The following is a 16,593-nucleotide window of genomic DNA, read 5'->3' on the forward strand; positions in this document are numbered from 1 at the left end:
CTTACCTAGGCTAGAATTGCCTTTTGCTATAGTAATAGTCCTCTCAAAAGATTCATTGGTTATATTTTGGAGCATGACGCACTCAGCAGTTGAGGTCAGGGAGTTCTGCTGAATTAAGAACTCGGAGCCCTGACAGGAAAAAAAATAAATAAATAAATAAATAAGTCACATGGAAAGGAAAACAAGACTTTGGAGTATGATTTCAACATCACCCATATTCTCTAACTGGTTGCGCTTTCTTCAGCAGGAAGCTATAACCAAAACAAGTTCATAGGTTGGATTCTGAAAATCTCAGCGTCAAGAGAGCACTTGCTCCAAATGCAGAGACCATCCTGAATCCTCGACCATGTCACTGCTTCCAACCTCATCATAATATACGATACATATCTTTACAACGTTACCTTTCCAGCTGAATCAGGAAGCACAGAAGTAAGCTCTGCACTGGATGTCATTTCAGTTGGCAGGTGAGATTCAGTCCATGCTCTCGAGTTCTCACATTCGTATTGCTGTTCAATAGCATTTGCAGGTGTATAATCATTTACGGTAAAGCCAGAGGCAGGTCCCATGGTCAAGTCCACTGAAGGTGGACTCTCGTCCTGTCTTTGCAGGAGATTCTGGGTGTACAGTTCCTCCAAGGACATGTGCAGATCAAGTACTGGATCTGAAGAATTCTCAGTAACATCCTGATGATGAAAGAACAAAAGATAAAAAATCATGGCCAGAGACATCAATGTATTTTTGTAAGACCATTTCTTAATGAATAACTATCTGGTAGAAAACAAAACACAATTATTCATTACCCAAAAAGTATTAGCAAACATACAAATTCTTCACTTAGCTAACATTCTGTAGATGTTTATTTTTATAATGCTTTTGAATACATTTCCCACAAATCATAGATGTTATGTTCAACTGAGTTATTCTTGTATACTGTACACGAGATCACTGAAATACAATATTATATTCTATTTACAAATAAAATTATTTTTAGTTCAATCCACACAGGAAGGCAAGTAACTTGTATTTTCAAATCCTATTTAAACAGCAGTTCATTTTCAATCACTACGAAGTTCCTATTTAATATCAAGAGAATATTGATTCTGATTTACAAGAATCTCCATGAAAAAATTATTTTGATAGTCACTTGTAGGTATTTATGGAGAACAGAAAGCTATGTTATTCAAATTATTATAGGGAAAATGTTCATAAATATTCTGCAAGATATACACAGGAAATATTAAGAAGGTATATAATAAGGTATAGGTTCTAAAGTAGGCTCTCTTATTAACAATCTATATACATCACCGCAGAACCTCTCTTGGCTTTATACTTTACTTAATTTCTAAAATTCCCTGAAACTTTAAAATTCGGCACTTCGACATAAATGCAGGCATGTACTTACAACAGACATACAGTATCACTTGTGTGCTTTGGGCAAGCCGTTGCTACACGAACTACTAGTGAACAAACATCAATTTTCCCTACAATCCTCATATTAATATTTTTAAAGTATAAGAGTAGCATATGAATACATTATCATCAGCAAAGATTCAAGCCGTGCAGATATATACGTGTGTGCTTACAGAGTACGATCTGAAAGCTTTTCCTTATGGCTCCTACTCCCATTCTTTTCCCTGGTAGAAATGGCTGGAGTCAGTTGGATGTCTGTCAGAAGTTTGTATTTATTTGCATAATAAACAGATACACACACACGTGCATACTCACACTTACTACCTGCACTTGTACATTTTTAAAACCTCACTGAAACCATCAGTTAAATAGAATGTTTTCACTTTCTTTATTGAAGTACCTAATATCTGGGCAGGAGAGATTTCCATGTCCGTAAATAAAAATCGACTTCGATCTTGTGACCACAAAACTATTCCTAAGTATGAAAGGCACTGGAGCACAGACTCTGGAGCACAGGCTCAGATGCTCACTGCATCACTAGTTATACTCTGTGTCGTGGTCCCCTCATCTATTAATTGGGGAAAATAAAAGGACATATTTCAGGACTGTTGGGAGGACAGAGAGAGTTAATACCACAAAGTACTGGGACACCTGGGTGGCTCAGTTGGTTGGGTTAAGCATCTGTCTCCCAGTCAGGTCACGATCTCGCGGTTTGTGAGTTCAAGCCTTGCGTTGGCTCTGTGCTGACAGGTCGGAGCCTGGAGTCTGCTTCAGATTGTGTGTCTCCCTCTCGCTCTCTGCCCCTCCCCCACTTGTGCTCTCTCTCTCTTTCTCTCTCTCTCTCTCAAAAATAAACATTAAAAAAATTTAAAATAATACTATAAAGTACTAATAAGATATCTGACTTAAGAGAAAATGCCCAATAATTATTAGCCATTGCTGTTATCTTTATTACACATCTTTGTGCATATGAGAAAATTTATTTAGTATAAACTAGAATTATGGGCCGAATAACATGCACACTTAGATGCTGGTATATACTGCCAAACAGTCTTCCAATTTTTGCTCACAAAAATATGGGAATACCTATTAACTGACCTTGCCAACCCTAAATTAGTTTGCTAATTTGAGCTGAAAGAAATATATTCTAAATAAATATAAAATTTAGAGTTTACTATGCATGTCCCTGACAATTAGTGAGAACGTGACAATTGTATATCTCCTGTCAATACTCCCTTCATATATTTAATCCAACTTTTCAAGTTTCATCAGGGTTTCCACTTGTTCCTGTCATTGATACACTGTATATGAAAAGTCTGTGATATATACCACAAATATTTCTGAGTCTTTACTTATCTTCTCAGCCTGTACATGTTATATAGATATACATGCAGAAATTAAATTCTTTATGTAATCAAGAATTCTTTATGGAAAGAAATTGTTTTTTTTTTTTTTATTAAAAAAAATTTTTTTAACATTTATTTATTCTTGAGACAGACAGAGATAGAGCATGAACGGGGGAGGGGCAGAGAGAGAGAGGGAGACACAGAATCGGAAGCAGGCTCCAGGCTCTGAGCCATCAGCCCAGAGCCCGACGCGGGGCTCGAACTCACGGACCATGAGATCGTGACCTGAGCTGAAGTCGGAGGCTTAACCGACTGAGCCACCCAGGCGCCCCTTTATGGAAAGAAATTCTTGATGCAATCAAAGTGTCAAATTATTTTTGTGCTTCTGGGTTTCGTAAGTTGCTTAATAAATCCTTCCACACAAAGTAAATGAAATGCTTTCTAGTATTTTTCTTATTTATAAATGCTTTCTTTTCAGATTCAGTTTTAATCCTTCTAGAATTGATTTCAGGGTGTGGCAAGAGATATGGGTCCCTTTCTGTTTTCCATAAAAGGGTAATCAATTTTTCCAATACAGTCCATTACATTCCTCTTCTTCAGTGTAAGTTATCATCTCTCTGGAATTATCAAATATTCTTGGTACAAAGAACTGAGGCAAGCGGGAGCATCACACAAGCAAGTAACACCTTTAGACTCTTCGGGAACAATGACAGGAAACCGTCATCCTCCACACAGTTGGAGTCTAACCAATAACCTGTTGGCCCATTCACCCAACTTTGGTGATTTTGTTCTAATGAAAAACAACAATGCACTTACTACAGAATTAGCTTCTGTATTACTATATTAATTATAATATTTAGCAGTAAATCATCTTCCTCAGGCCTCAAATAAAGGTTACAATTAAAAACCACTTTTCATCACAAAAAGAGGTCAAGCCACCCTTGTTAGCTGGGGTTTACTATAAATCGTGTAACAGAAATTTCCATGCATTATTCATAAAGGAGTTAACACAGACACACAGAAAAGAAAGAGCTAATCAACACAGCAGACAACATACGCCTACTTCAGAAACGTTTCTGGTTGCTGAACAACCAACTGAGTTTTATTTTTAAAAAGTCTTATGGATCTAAAAGAAAAGCAGCTCTTCCCCTGTAAGATGTTCAAAAATAATGCTATAATTTCCCAGTGCAACTTGGTAGCTAAACCGAAGTCTTGCAAAAAACCTGCATTAATATGTGCCTCTACTTGATACGGCCTTGTTCTCAGGGAAACAAAATGAGAGGTTAAATAAAAATGTCAAGGACACTTGTAAACCGCCATTTAAAGGTGATGAATAAGTGAGGATAATACCTGGGCACATTATTTACTCAGATGATTTATTTATATAGACTAAGTAAATACTGAAACATTTACTGGACACAACCTAATATTCTCAATGAGCACTCTACCACAAAAGCCTTTTCATAGTCTTTTCATGTGGGAAAATATACTACAAGCACAGCTGCCCCAACTTACCATCATTCTCCCACCCTTTCTGAGATAAGGTATAGTGCTTCCTTTATTGTTCGTACACTGACCCCACTGAGCAAAAGAAGCGACTGGTTTTATACCTTGAGAGCCTGTTGGTTTGTCACTAAGACTTCCACAATCACTCTCAGCATTCTGACTGGAGTGCTTTAGTTAGTTTTTCATACTAACCCCTGCTCCAAAGAAAGAAACAAACATTTTAAACATGGGTGTGAAGGCAGCAACATTTAATACTACAGAATGACTCTAAATGGAGATCTATAGGAATAGGTAGATTTTTATTTTTTGTTAATTGTTTTTTTTTTTTTTTGAGAGAGAGAGAGCACAAGCAGGGAAGAGGGGCAAAGGGACACACGCAGAGAGAGAAAGACAGAGAGAGAAAGAGAGAGAAAGAGAGAAACAGACGGGAGAGAGAGAGAGAGAGAGAGAGAGAGAGAGAGAGAGAGAGAGAGAAGCCCAAGCAGGCTCCACACTCAGCACGGAGCCCAACAGGGGCTTGATCTCGGGACCTACTGTGGGATCGTGATCTGAGCCAAAATCAAGAGTCAGATGCTCAACTGACTGAGCCACCCAGCTGCCTCAGATTTTACTTTATGTTTTTAAATCATGGAATCCATCAGCTGTGTTTTATGTACATGGTGCAAGAAGGGGCTTCTCTCTGGACAAACACCGAGTTTCCCTTGCACTAGAATCAACAGCATTTCCTAGTGGGACCAATATGAAGAATGAAGGGCATGCACAAAACTGGTAATCATTTCATCCCTGGGGTGAGAGCCAGTGTGGATGTAAAACAAAGGGCGGGGCATGGGAATGTGGATAAGGAGTAGAAAGGAAGACTCCTTTCTATATAAGTATTCTATAAGTATATGTAAGTACGTATGTATTCTTATATAAGTATTTGATCTTTATTGGGTGTATTTAAAAATCCAAAACAGGAAAAAATAAATGAAAGCATCCTCTTCCCAAAACCATGTTGAGCTTTTAAACAAAAGTCAACAAGCACTTAAGTTTGTAAAACAATTATTTCTGCATTTTGTTATGTCTGTGAAGGTGACAAGGAAAAGGGGATAAAAAGAAAAAAAAAAATCAAACCTATAACAATGAGAAAATCCACTGGGTTCTGGCCACTCAAATTCACACTTCAATGACCTTCCTCTGTTAGTCCAGATGCCATAGAAGTAGCTGGACAGTATTTTTCAGATTCCTGAGTAATGGTTATTTTCCTTGAACTGTTACATGATAATCAAATTAAGCAAACACCACTCCTTCAAAAATAAAAATCAGAATGGGCTCCCAGATGGGAGAATTTGGGGCAAAGGAGCTCCAAGGTGTGCCTCCAGGCCTTGGTATCCAAGCTGCTGGCCAGGCCCACACAATGCTTGTAGGAGTCAGGCCTTCCCCTAAGAGGACTCCCCGCTCTGGATGATTAGTTCTTACAGCTTCTGGTAGTATACATGACCACGGTCAAAGACTTCTCTCTCATCAAGGTAAGAGGAAAGGTGAAACTATTTGTGCATTTCCAACCACCAAGATTATTACATAGCTAACAAAGTAAAGTCAAAACTGTGAGCAATCACTGAGATCCTCACACTCTATTTTATACTTCTTTCAAATCAGTATGGAGGCTCTGCTGTCTTAAATATCCTATACTGTATGATTTTATCTTATCAATTAAAGGATTCCAAAGTGAACTCGCTTTTAAGAAAAATGGCCAGTTCTGGGGGGCCTGGGTGGCTCAGTCGGTTAAGCGTCCGACTTCAGCTCAGGTCACGATCTCGCGGTTTGTGAGTTCGAGCCCTGCGTCGGTCTCTGGGCTGATGGCTCAGAGCCTGGAGCCTGCTTCCGATTCTGTGTCTCCCTCTCTCTCCCTCTCCCCCGTTCATGCTCTGTCTCTCTCTGTCCCACAAATAAATAAACGTTAAAAAAAAAAAAAAGAAAAATGGCCAGTTCTAAATTCCATGTCAAATTGCCATGCTGTCTTTTTTTTTTTTTTTTAACGTTTATTTATTTTTGAGACAGAGAGAGACAGCATGAACGAGGGAGGGTCAGAGAGAGAGAGGGAGACACAGATTCTGAAACAGGCTCCAGGCTCTGAGCTGTCAGCACAGAGCCCGACGTGGGGCTCGAACTCACGAACCGCAAGATCATGACCTGAGCCGAAGTCGGATGCTTAACCGACTGAGCCACCCAGGCGCCCCAACCATGCTGTCTTTTTAAAATAAATTTAGTGCAAAGAAACAGGAAGATGGATGCATCATCTGGTTTTTTATTTATGTACAATTTTCTAGTAAATACCTTGGTACTATGAAGATGCCATAAAACAAAAACAAAAATAAAAAACAATGCTGCAGTCATTTACCACGATGCAGAAACAGTCCTACTTGCTAAGAAAAACTGAGAGCACACAGGAATTTCTCAATGTGTTTTAAAACACCCTCATTAATGTCTTCTTTGTTGTTTTGTAGTTTAAATATTTCAGTTGATAGGCCAGCTTGCCAAAATTTGCTTCAACAAAAGAGTAAACTGCTTAGGGAGAAAAAAAAAAAAAAAAGGAGGCAAATAGACTTCAGTAAGCCAATATGGTGTGCTGCATACAGCCAGCATTTGCCCTGTAAAATATATGCTTCTCAGTATGCAGATTGTGTAATCCCTTTAAGTAACAATTACTAAGTTAAACAATGCAATCTGTCCCGCTGGCAAGAAGAAGTGTGCTATGCTGTGGATTAGGAGAGTCCATTAGGAGATGAACTCAGCTTCCAGCCCTGAGGTCAGTAAAGACTGAACACGTTCCAGACAGGACGTGGTCACACAGACCGTCTCAGGTGTGGTGAGAGAGGAGCAGCTGCTCCATTCAAGATTATACCTTGCAAACCAATTCAAGGAGATTTCCCAGCATCATTTGCAAGGGTAACAGGTGCACCTTGAACGTGAAAGAAAATGCTTTGAAAATGTTCTGGCCAAAAAATTACTTGTTAATCAGGAAAGGAGGAAAAGTGTGCTAGACTCACGGAAATTCTGCTCTCCATCTTGTTCAAAAATACAGATCTCCTTCCCACTGAATTTATGTGGAAAACAGATGTTTCCTATATTTAAGTAAGTTATTGTCCAGTCTTTTTATCTTCGTTTTTAATGTTTATTTATAGTACATTTCCAACATAGAAGAATAAGGAAAATATATCCATATATGAACTCTTGGCCCGGATTTAACCGATGTTAACATTTTGCCATATTTTCTTCAATCTCTCTTTCCTCTTAAAAGGATATAATTCATTACAGATACAGCTGAATTCCTACGCTTCCTTCTTTCTCAAAGAATAAATTGTTTCCTGAAGTTAAAAAATGGCATTTCCCACACACACTCACACACAATCCTCATAAAATACACTGTATTGTTTTGTCTACCGGTTTCTAGAAAATATTTTTAAAAACCCAACGAATCAATAGAAAGATAGGCAACACAATATAAAAATTGTCAAAAGATATTAAGAGGCCATGGATAGGAGTGAAAACCAAATGGCCAATATATGAAATGGTGTTCAACCCCACTAGAAATCAGAACTCCAAATCCAAATAGTAAGATACCATTTCACATCCAGAAGATTGGACAGGTTTTAAAATATTACTTATTAAACCTTATAAAGTACCTCACCAAGAAAATGAATGGAGTTGGGGCACTCGTGCCAATACTCTATTTCTAAAATATACTTGGCACAGATATGTCAAATAATAACTAAATTCTTCATCCAGTGACGTTTAAACATACTTTGCCATTCACTGTGATTTCTACATAAAGTATTTTTGGCATCATTTTACATAAAAACATATAACAGCATTAAATTTAACTTGCTGGTAAATATTAATGCAAGAAACATTTACCATCCAACTCTGCGTGGAAATCAATCTTAAAACCATTAAGAAAATAAAGTTATACTTGTGATTTTTCTAAAGTAGACACAGCTAAGAACACAATTTGAGAAATACATTGACTTTTTTCTTTCTAACATGCAAATCCTAATCAAAGCTTTGAATCCTTGGGTCTATCATTCTGTAAAACCGAACAATTTAGGGAGTACTTAGGAGTCTAGTAAAAGACGCTCAATCAGCACTACCTGAATGAAACTGCGCTTTAGTCTGAATGAATCCATGACTGGAGAAACACAGTGCCTCTAACATGCTACTCCCACAATTGCCCATAAACACTGACCTCTGGAAAATGACACGGAAGGCTCTCCCATAAATAAAATGACAATCTCTTTGTACCTTGGGAGGAGAAGATGGAAGGGAGGGGCCATAGTTCAGGCCATCGCTACAAGCACTGCCATGAAGAGATAAAATAGAGGCTTGAGTGGAGTAGATACTGTCATTATCAGGAGAGTACTGAGACTCAAATGTAGATTCATCTGCTAAGTCAGCCTCATTTGTGTCCACCTAGGAACAAAAATGATAGTATCGGTTGGAAATTCTGTTCTGTTACATATACAAGTCTCTACCTGAGACTAAAAAGCATCCCGGCATTCATTCTATCTCCTACATGACCCCTTCACACTCTACGACACATCAGAGACCGACTAACGCAAGAGAGTAAGGACAAATCAGGGCTGGCATCAGTTATTTATTCCAACAATAAAAGGGCAAAGGTAACAATTAACAAATGGCCTGGATCAATTCTAAGTTTAAAAAGTTCCATAAATTAAGGAAAATATTTACTTTTTCCAGTCACACTATTTTAAAAAATACCTGCCCGACTCCTAGAACTGTCTAATAAAATGAATGAGGTCAACACCTTCCCTATTCAACTAACATAAACTCAACAAGTTTATTAGATTTTATTAAATTTATTAAAGTTTATTAGATTTTATTTATGTAAGTTGAATTAAATTTCAGCAAGGCATCCAGGCAAATATCTATTTAGAAAACTCACTAAAACAATATATTTTAAATTATTTTTAACTAGATTTTAAAACCATTCAAATTGCAAACTCAGAACCTGATGGTGATCATCAGAAACCAGAAAGAGTATCTGTGGTTTCAAGCTGAAATTATACTAACAAGGGGCCTGATTCTGGCTGTGGGGAAGCTATAAAGTTATAAACTCCTATTGTTGGAAAACTCATAGAAAGTAGAGAATTTGACTATATATTAACTCCTGTTACTATTGGGGCACCTGGGTGGCTCAGTTGTTTAAGCATCCGACTCTTGAATTTTGGGTCAGGTCATGATTTCAGGGTTCGTGGCACTGAGCCCCACATCAGACTCTGTGCTGACAGTGGGATTCTCTCTGCTTGGGATTCTCTCTCTCTCTCTCTCTCTTTCTCTGTCCCTTCCTTGCTTGTGCTCTTTCTCAAAATAAACTTAAAAAACAAAACAAAACAAAACAAAACACCCCAATTCCTATTAATATCTCCTGTAGCAGAACGAAGTGAAACAATCAACTCATGATGAGTCTGAAGCTCCATTTACAATTCACTTAACAGTTACACCTTAGAATACATAGAACTAACATAAATACTACTCTTCTCCAATATTACCAGTATTTTCTGTCTTGATGGCAAAATCCCTGGTGTTCTACTTCTTTGTGATTTCAACTTACATGTGTTTTACCAAGAGAAGAATTGTAACATTATACCAGGTCACATTCTTACAAAAACATGGTAAGAACACAGGCCATTTCCAAGTGACCCTCTTTCTAATAATACATTTTAAATATATGTTCAAAATTCATTAGTTAACTGCTTTGTTGAGTTTTACTCTTCACAAATACACATCATATAGAACAATCTAGATAATAAATAACACTGCTATCTAGATAGATGGTATTAACTAAGCTTTGTGCAATGGATTATTAATATTGTAATGTGATACTGTTGCATTTAATATACACCAAAACTTTCCAAAAGGCAATTTTAGGAGCTGGTTAATATAAAAATATTAACAAGGAGAACTGTCTCCCCAGAATTAGAATTATCAAAATCAAATAATTCATACTTTGTTTTAAAGCAAGATATGCACATTTGGTTATAAGTACATAATGGAGAATGTCATGGGTTTTAAACCTCGCTCTAGTCTGATGCCCTGAAACAAGAATTTAAAAAGTTGGGCATATTCCTTTGTAGTCACACAGGGCAATGTCTGCCCAAAAGAAAAGTTAGGTCAGGACCTGGCTTTAATAGAAGTAATGCAATAGGATGTACAATCTGTTATATTTATGTTGTATAAATGCCACATGTTTATTTATATCTAGTATTTACCTTTATATTTTAATTATTGCTATAGTATTGTCTCCTCTACCAGACTGTAAAGTTCTTAAGAGCAAGGTTCATGTGTTTATTCGTCAAAGTGACCTCCAGTGGTCCACAAATACATTTACTCCAACAAATAATTTTTCTCAACGTTTTTATTTTTTTATTTATTTTTGGGACAGAGAGAGACAGAGCATGAACGGGGGAGGGGCAGAGAGAGGGAGACACAGAATCGGAAACAGGCTCCAGGCTCTGAGCCATCAGCCCAGAGCCTGACGCGGGGCTCGAACTCACAGACTGCGAGATCGTGACCTGGCTGAAGTCGGACACTTAACCGACTGCGCCACCCAGGCGCCCCTCCAACAAATAATTTTTACATAGATCAAGTAAAAATAAAATTTTAATTAAAAATTTTCTAGCAAATCAGTGATGTTTACATTCTGTAATTTGAGAAAACATGGATTTTGATTATTCTGGAAACTTTTGTGTTCTTAATAACTGCATCAATTGATATATTTTCACATTATTTAAATATCAAATGGAAAAAATACACTTGTTAACCTTGTTAACAGGTAGCCAAAACACCTGATTAATGACTGAATACTAAAAACAGTTACATAAATGCCTAGAAATGGCCCAAGTATGAAATTAAAACAATCGGGTGTTTCAACAACTTTTGGTATGACGTGAAGATTAATTCTACCAGTTGTCAGAATGCATTGCTAACTGAATTTCCTCCCCAAATCCAACAAACAGTTTTCACACATGATTTCTGAACTATGAGAACCACTGCAGTTGAAATTAAAGTGTTTACTTTTCCAAAACGTAATGAATAATGAGTAGAGTAAGATTTTAGACTATTTTGAAAGGCAAAATATAAGACTCATAAGATTTCTGAAAGAAAGCTTGATAAGTTGTGGCCACTAACCAGAGCCAAGTCAGCCCTGAAGAGGGCTTTGTCAGCCAACCCTTCCTCCTTGCAGGAGTGTGGCGAGTAGAGAAAGGAATCTTCCTTAGCAGAAACATAACCTTCTTCTGGTGAAAGCTGCAGGGAGAATGAGGCTCAGCGTTTGAGGATGAGGATGAGAGAGAACAGCAAGGAGGAAAGAAGGAAAGCAGGGGAGGGGGATAGGAGAAGAACAGTCAGAAGAGAAGAGGAAAAAGAAAGGGAAAGTTTTCAAATGATAAATATTCATATTTAATGTTTTGATTTGTGAAATACAACAAGGATATTTCTTCTAATACCAACACATCAACTGTTAAGTGAGAATCCCTTCTAACTTTTCATTCTTCTTATAAAAGATCATCCAAATCAATAATTTTTTTATATTATAGTAATCTTCTGGCCATTTTTATCTGCCAAATATTCTGGCTACACAATGACTTCTTAATATAAAAATAAGTACGGCACTTTTTAGGTGTTAAGATATAAAGGGAGCTGCATGAAAAAAAAAGAACATTAAAAAGAAGGATCAACTTCTAGCTGTCATCCTTTACTAGAACATGATTATAAAGCATGTGATTTACTTGACAAGGAATGTGAGTGAACTCTACAGTGAAGCCTCTCAATTGAGCATGGTTTAAAAAAACACACAAAAATTCTCTCTGTAGACAATCTGCTTATATTATAGACCCAATATAAGGATATTGTAACTGATCACACTGACAGAAAACCTAACATTTTTATTTCAATCTCAAATAAAATAGGCTAAAATCTTCAGATTGCCTTGCCCACATCACCCTGTATTAATAACATGCAGAACTTGCCTCCTTTTCTGTTTTCATAAATATATTTTCATAGGCTACCAAAGTTTACTTTGTAATACAAAGTGAGGCATGAAAAATTTAATTAACATTGCAAATATATTAATAAAGCTTACTATTTGAACAAACGCTTTCATAAAGTCAGCAAATTGTTATTTGATGTTTAGGCAAATACACCTCTGTGTTTGTGTTTTAAGAAAGGTGTATTTGCCCTTTCACTTAAAATAGATTTATACACTGAAAAAGCCCTCCAAATATTGAGAATGTCTCTAATATTTATTTGCAATTCAGTGATAAGTGCTATGTTGTAATCATTATACCTAATAAACATACTGACGTTATGTAGCATGAACTGATTCGTTGTTTTTAATACTGTACTAATTAATAACAGGAGGGCTATTCCCTCCCAGGAGGAGAGCCAGAAGCTGATGAACCTACTGTGAAAAGTTCAATTTCTTGCTCTGCAGTAATTAGACAAGAAATGTGTTGAAATCAACAGAATGCAGGACCTTAAACCACACTGACAGAGATTCTACTTTATTCCACTATAATTAAAGATTCCACTGTCAGTTGTTAATGCTATTAATTTCTCTAATACCCCACTACATTGGTATAGATGTTTTAAGGCATATTTCTTTGAAAATACTCATTTGATACTCATCGTGACCTTATTACCCAATAAAAAAAGATCAAAAGTGAACTACAAAACTATAATTTTAAAGTTACAAATTTATTTCTGAATTGTCAGTTTTCTTCACTTTTTAAAAAAATATTACTCAAAATTAAACTTTATACTCATAGAGCCAATAACCATCTTGGTCAAAATTACCAAATGTCATGATTCATTCATGAGAACACCTTCTGAAGCTAACAGTAGGCCTGAAAGCCATTTTGTTTACAAATTTTAAAAAATCAGTAAAACATGAATTCTTACAGGTAAAGGCTTGGCTACTCCAATTCTCACAGTTCCTGACGGCGCACCCTTCAGCGCCTGCACAGCTTCCTCAAGACTGCTGTTTTCCAAGTTAACATCATTGACAAACATGAGTCGATCTCCAGGAAGAAGTCGACCATCCTTTTCGGCAATGCCCCCAGGCACCAAAGAACGAATTACAATCACAGTGCTTGCTGGATCAATGGGATCCTGACAAAACGAGGGGAAAAAAAAAAATAAGGTAGCTCCTTTTTACATGGGGGGGTGGTGGTGGTGGTGGTGTGGGAGATTGGTCACTCTGAATTGTAATGGATGGGTACTCATTTCAAATGTCTCAAAAAAGAATTTCAAGCACCACTTCTGAGGAATGAGTGGGGCAAAGGCTGTCTCCGTTTTGCAGAGTGCAGAAGGAGTTCCCCCTGAAGGACGGCATCCTCAAGTACCAAGCTGTTCCTGAGGAGACCTCATCACTGTACAGATCCCTTTAAACTTGTAATTTGAATTTTCGATAAGCTGCCCAATTTTATAACAGGCTTTTGAGGCCAGACATCAGATACAGGATTATTAACAGCGTTTGTTAAGTAGGATGCTACTGCTGTGGAGTGTACTGAATGACGGTCAGGCCTGCCTTCTTGAAATGAAGACATCTAGAAAGAGTCCGTACAGTAGTGTGTGACGATGCAGCGTTCAGATACACAGCAACAAGGCTCTGCAATCAAGCCCCATGAAGAACACAACTCCCATGAGTCCTCAGAGATGGCTCTCCGGTTCAGTATTAATTAATGAGAAGCAACAGCTGTGCTCTCGCACCCGGCATAAGCATTTCCTCAGTTACTCAGCACAGAACACAATGCAGGGTAAGGGTGGAGGCCACACTTGACCAATGTAAGCTTATTCATAAATTTAGTCATTTAGTCAAATGACAGGAATCCATATCCAGTTAGAACTCAGTCATTCACTACAGACAAAAGAAATAAGTATTTAACACTTTCAGTCTTACCACTAAAGTATGAACTATCAATTATGAGCATGGGAATAAGAATAATTTAGACATACTCCCCAAATAACAACAAAAAAAAACTATTTCTAGGATATTCCTAAAATGTATTTGTAAGCTCTTCAAATTCTCAAAGCTGAAATCTAGAAGAGCTCAATGAATTCAATGTTAAAAGAACCCTTCATGATAAATGAATACTATATATCATCATTTGGAAAGATTTGCTAAAAACAAGGAAATGTCTTTGAAAACTAAAATATTAACTGATTTTTCTATTATCCACAATATACCTTTAGTATTGTATCATTTTTTTTAAAAAAATTGTTAAAAACAGGATATATTTACCTGATAATCTAAGATGCTAAACCCAAGTCCTTTGTTTCCTTTCTCCAGCTCGATATGCTGAACATCAGCCTCCCACATGGCCAAAGGTCCTTGAACCTCCGCCGCATTCTGACCCACGTCGGTCATCACCAGCGCAGGATCCTCTGTCTCCGAGGACCCGGTGAACTCGCCCAGATCTACGTGCGGCTGCGTAACAGACCGGGCAGCTCTTATTTCAGAGGCACTAGTTTAGCAGACACATACCAACACTACAAGGGAAAGGGAGAGGCCCCGCATCTGTCCAGAATAAAACACCCACAAATAAGGGTAGCAACAGCTTACCATGAAACCTTTGCAAATTAAGGCAGTCATTACTGAAAGTTGTTACAGAGGAAGAAATACCTAACTTGGAACAGGCATTAAAAATGTATGGTTCAAAGATCACCTATAAAAATACACAATGGTTACATCTCAGCAGCAGGACTGTGGGCGGTTTTCACTTTTTTTCATCAAGTGTCTGAATCACCTCTACAGTCAGAAACAAAATGTAGATCTATTTTGATATTAAAGAAAAGGAATTCTTACGATAGATAACAACAATTGGAAAGGAAACGGCTATACGTAAAAGTTTTGTACTCTCGGCAAACAAAGGTTCTAAAATGTTGTGCCTTGTGCATGTGATTATTTCATGAATAAATTAGCACACACAGTAAGACAAGATGTGAAGTCAGACTGGCCTGGGCTTAAAGACGGGGTCTATGATTTCTTACTGTGTTGCCTTGAGCAATATTCTTAAGCTGGACTTCAGAGTTACCCATTTGATAAAAGTTTTGTGGATTAGAGGAGGTAACATTTATAAAGCATTTGGCACAGAAATAGGAATACAGAATGTTAGCTTCTTTCAGTAAAAATATATTAAAGTGAACCTAAATTAATTCAATTTTGTTTATCTGTATGAACATAACAAATTCAGGAAAGGCATGTTTTTGATGATGAAATTCTAGTCGATATGCTACCTTTGCTGTTAATTACTGCATATGCTAGGACCATGGATGCAAATCTGCCTACCTGCTTTATTGTAATAATCCCCTTTATACCACATTAAAATGTATACGGATATGCATGGTGCCAGACTGGTGTCTCTACAATTCAGAATTATGTTCCTTATTTACCCTGTTCTACTCATATGAATATTACATTCTTCAAAGTTTTCAGATTTACTCCACTGTACTGATTCCTGCAGTCTGATGTAAATCAAATCCTAACATCATGTCTCATTATACCTTAAATGAGATTTGACTAGACTGCAGATTATGCAAAATTCAAATTCAAATACCAAATGAAAGAAGAAAGGCTTAAAAACATTTTAGACGCCATTTAGGCTTCCCATTATTGATTCCGAGTGGTCTCAGATCTAATACCTTTTCTGCCAGTTCAATATCACATAAGTCCAGGCTATCCAATTCTGACTGGGGGGTGGGTGGTACAGTCCGTCGACAGCACACCATTGTCACTTCAATGGGCAATTCTTTCAAAATATTCACCACATCTTGGTGATTCTCCCCAAGCAAAGTTATACCATTCACCTGTGCAAAAAGAGAAGTTGCTCAAGAGGGAACATTTCATAACATGAATACTCCTTTGAAATCAATCTTTTATTAATTAAATGGGGATTTTACTCCAGTGATTACCATCGTTCTGCTGTGCTCGGAACTACAGTCACCTACATAGTTGACCTAAAACAACTCACATGCAATTTATAGTTGTGTCGGAAGATAATCACTATCTTCCACCCACATTTCATGTGCCAGTGTAGTAGCTGGGAAAGGGAGAAGTAATGATAAAAATACCCAGGGATGAAGGGATAAGGAGGGGATTATTTTACAAAGTGACATTTCATATCATTAAGCGATAAATTACAAGGGAAAACAGTACATACAGCGTGCCAGTATGCTTTTCAAAGCCGGGGGAAAGAATATATTCAAATTTTCTTAGTTATTCCTTAAACATATCTGGAAGACGACATAGTACCAGATATAACAGTAGTTACTT

The 16,593-nt window shown here is 37.2% G+C and overlaps 1 protein-coding gene across 13 annotated transcripts in view; it reads right to left on the reverse strand.

Moving 5' to 3' along the window:
* MPDZ (multiple PDZ domain crumbs cell polarity complex component) overlaps positions 1 to 16,593 on the reverse strand; it is a 163,601-nt gene that overhangs the window by 69,076 nt on the left and 77,932 nt on the right. For 11 of the 13 annotated variants that reach the window (XM_086685295.1, XM_086685305.1, XM_086685302.1 and 8 more), the window contains 7 exons: positions 15,963 to 16,127; positions 14,563 to 14,748; positions 13,221 to 13,430; positions 11,451 to 11,567; positions 8,544 to 8,711; positions 402 to 683; positions 6 to 129 (listed from right to left, as the gene is read on the reverse strand). In XM_086685295.1, the coding sequence (XP_086541421.1) occupies positions 6 to 129; positions 402 to 683; positions 8,544 to 8,711; positions 11,451 to 11,567; positions 13,221 to 13,430; positions 14,563 to 14,748; positions 15,963 to 16,127 (1,252 nt within the window). The remainder of the gene's footprint in view (positions 1 to 5; positions 130 to 401; positions 684 to 8,543; positions 8,712 to 11,450; positions 11,568 to 13,220; positions 13,431 to 14,562; positions 14,749 to 15,962; positions 16,128 to 16,593) is intronic. The other 2 variants (XM_086685299.1, XM_086685304.1) reach the window with 2 other exon arrangements.

Source organism: Puma concolor, chromosome D4, assembly GCF_028749965.1.
Source record: "Puma concolor isolate L17-30 chromosome D4, mPumCon1.1.hap2, whole genome shotgun sequence".
Taxonomy (NCBI): Eukaryota; Metazoa; Chordata; class Mammalia; order Carnivora; family Felidae; genus Puma; species Puma concolor.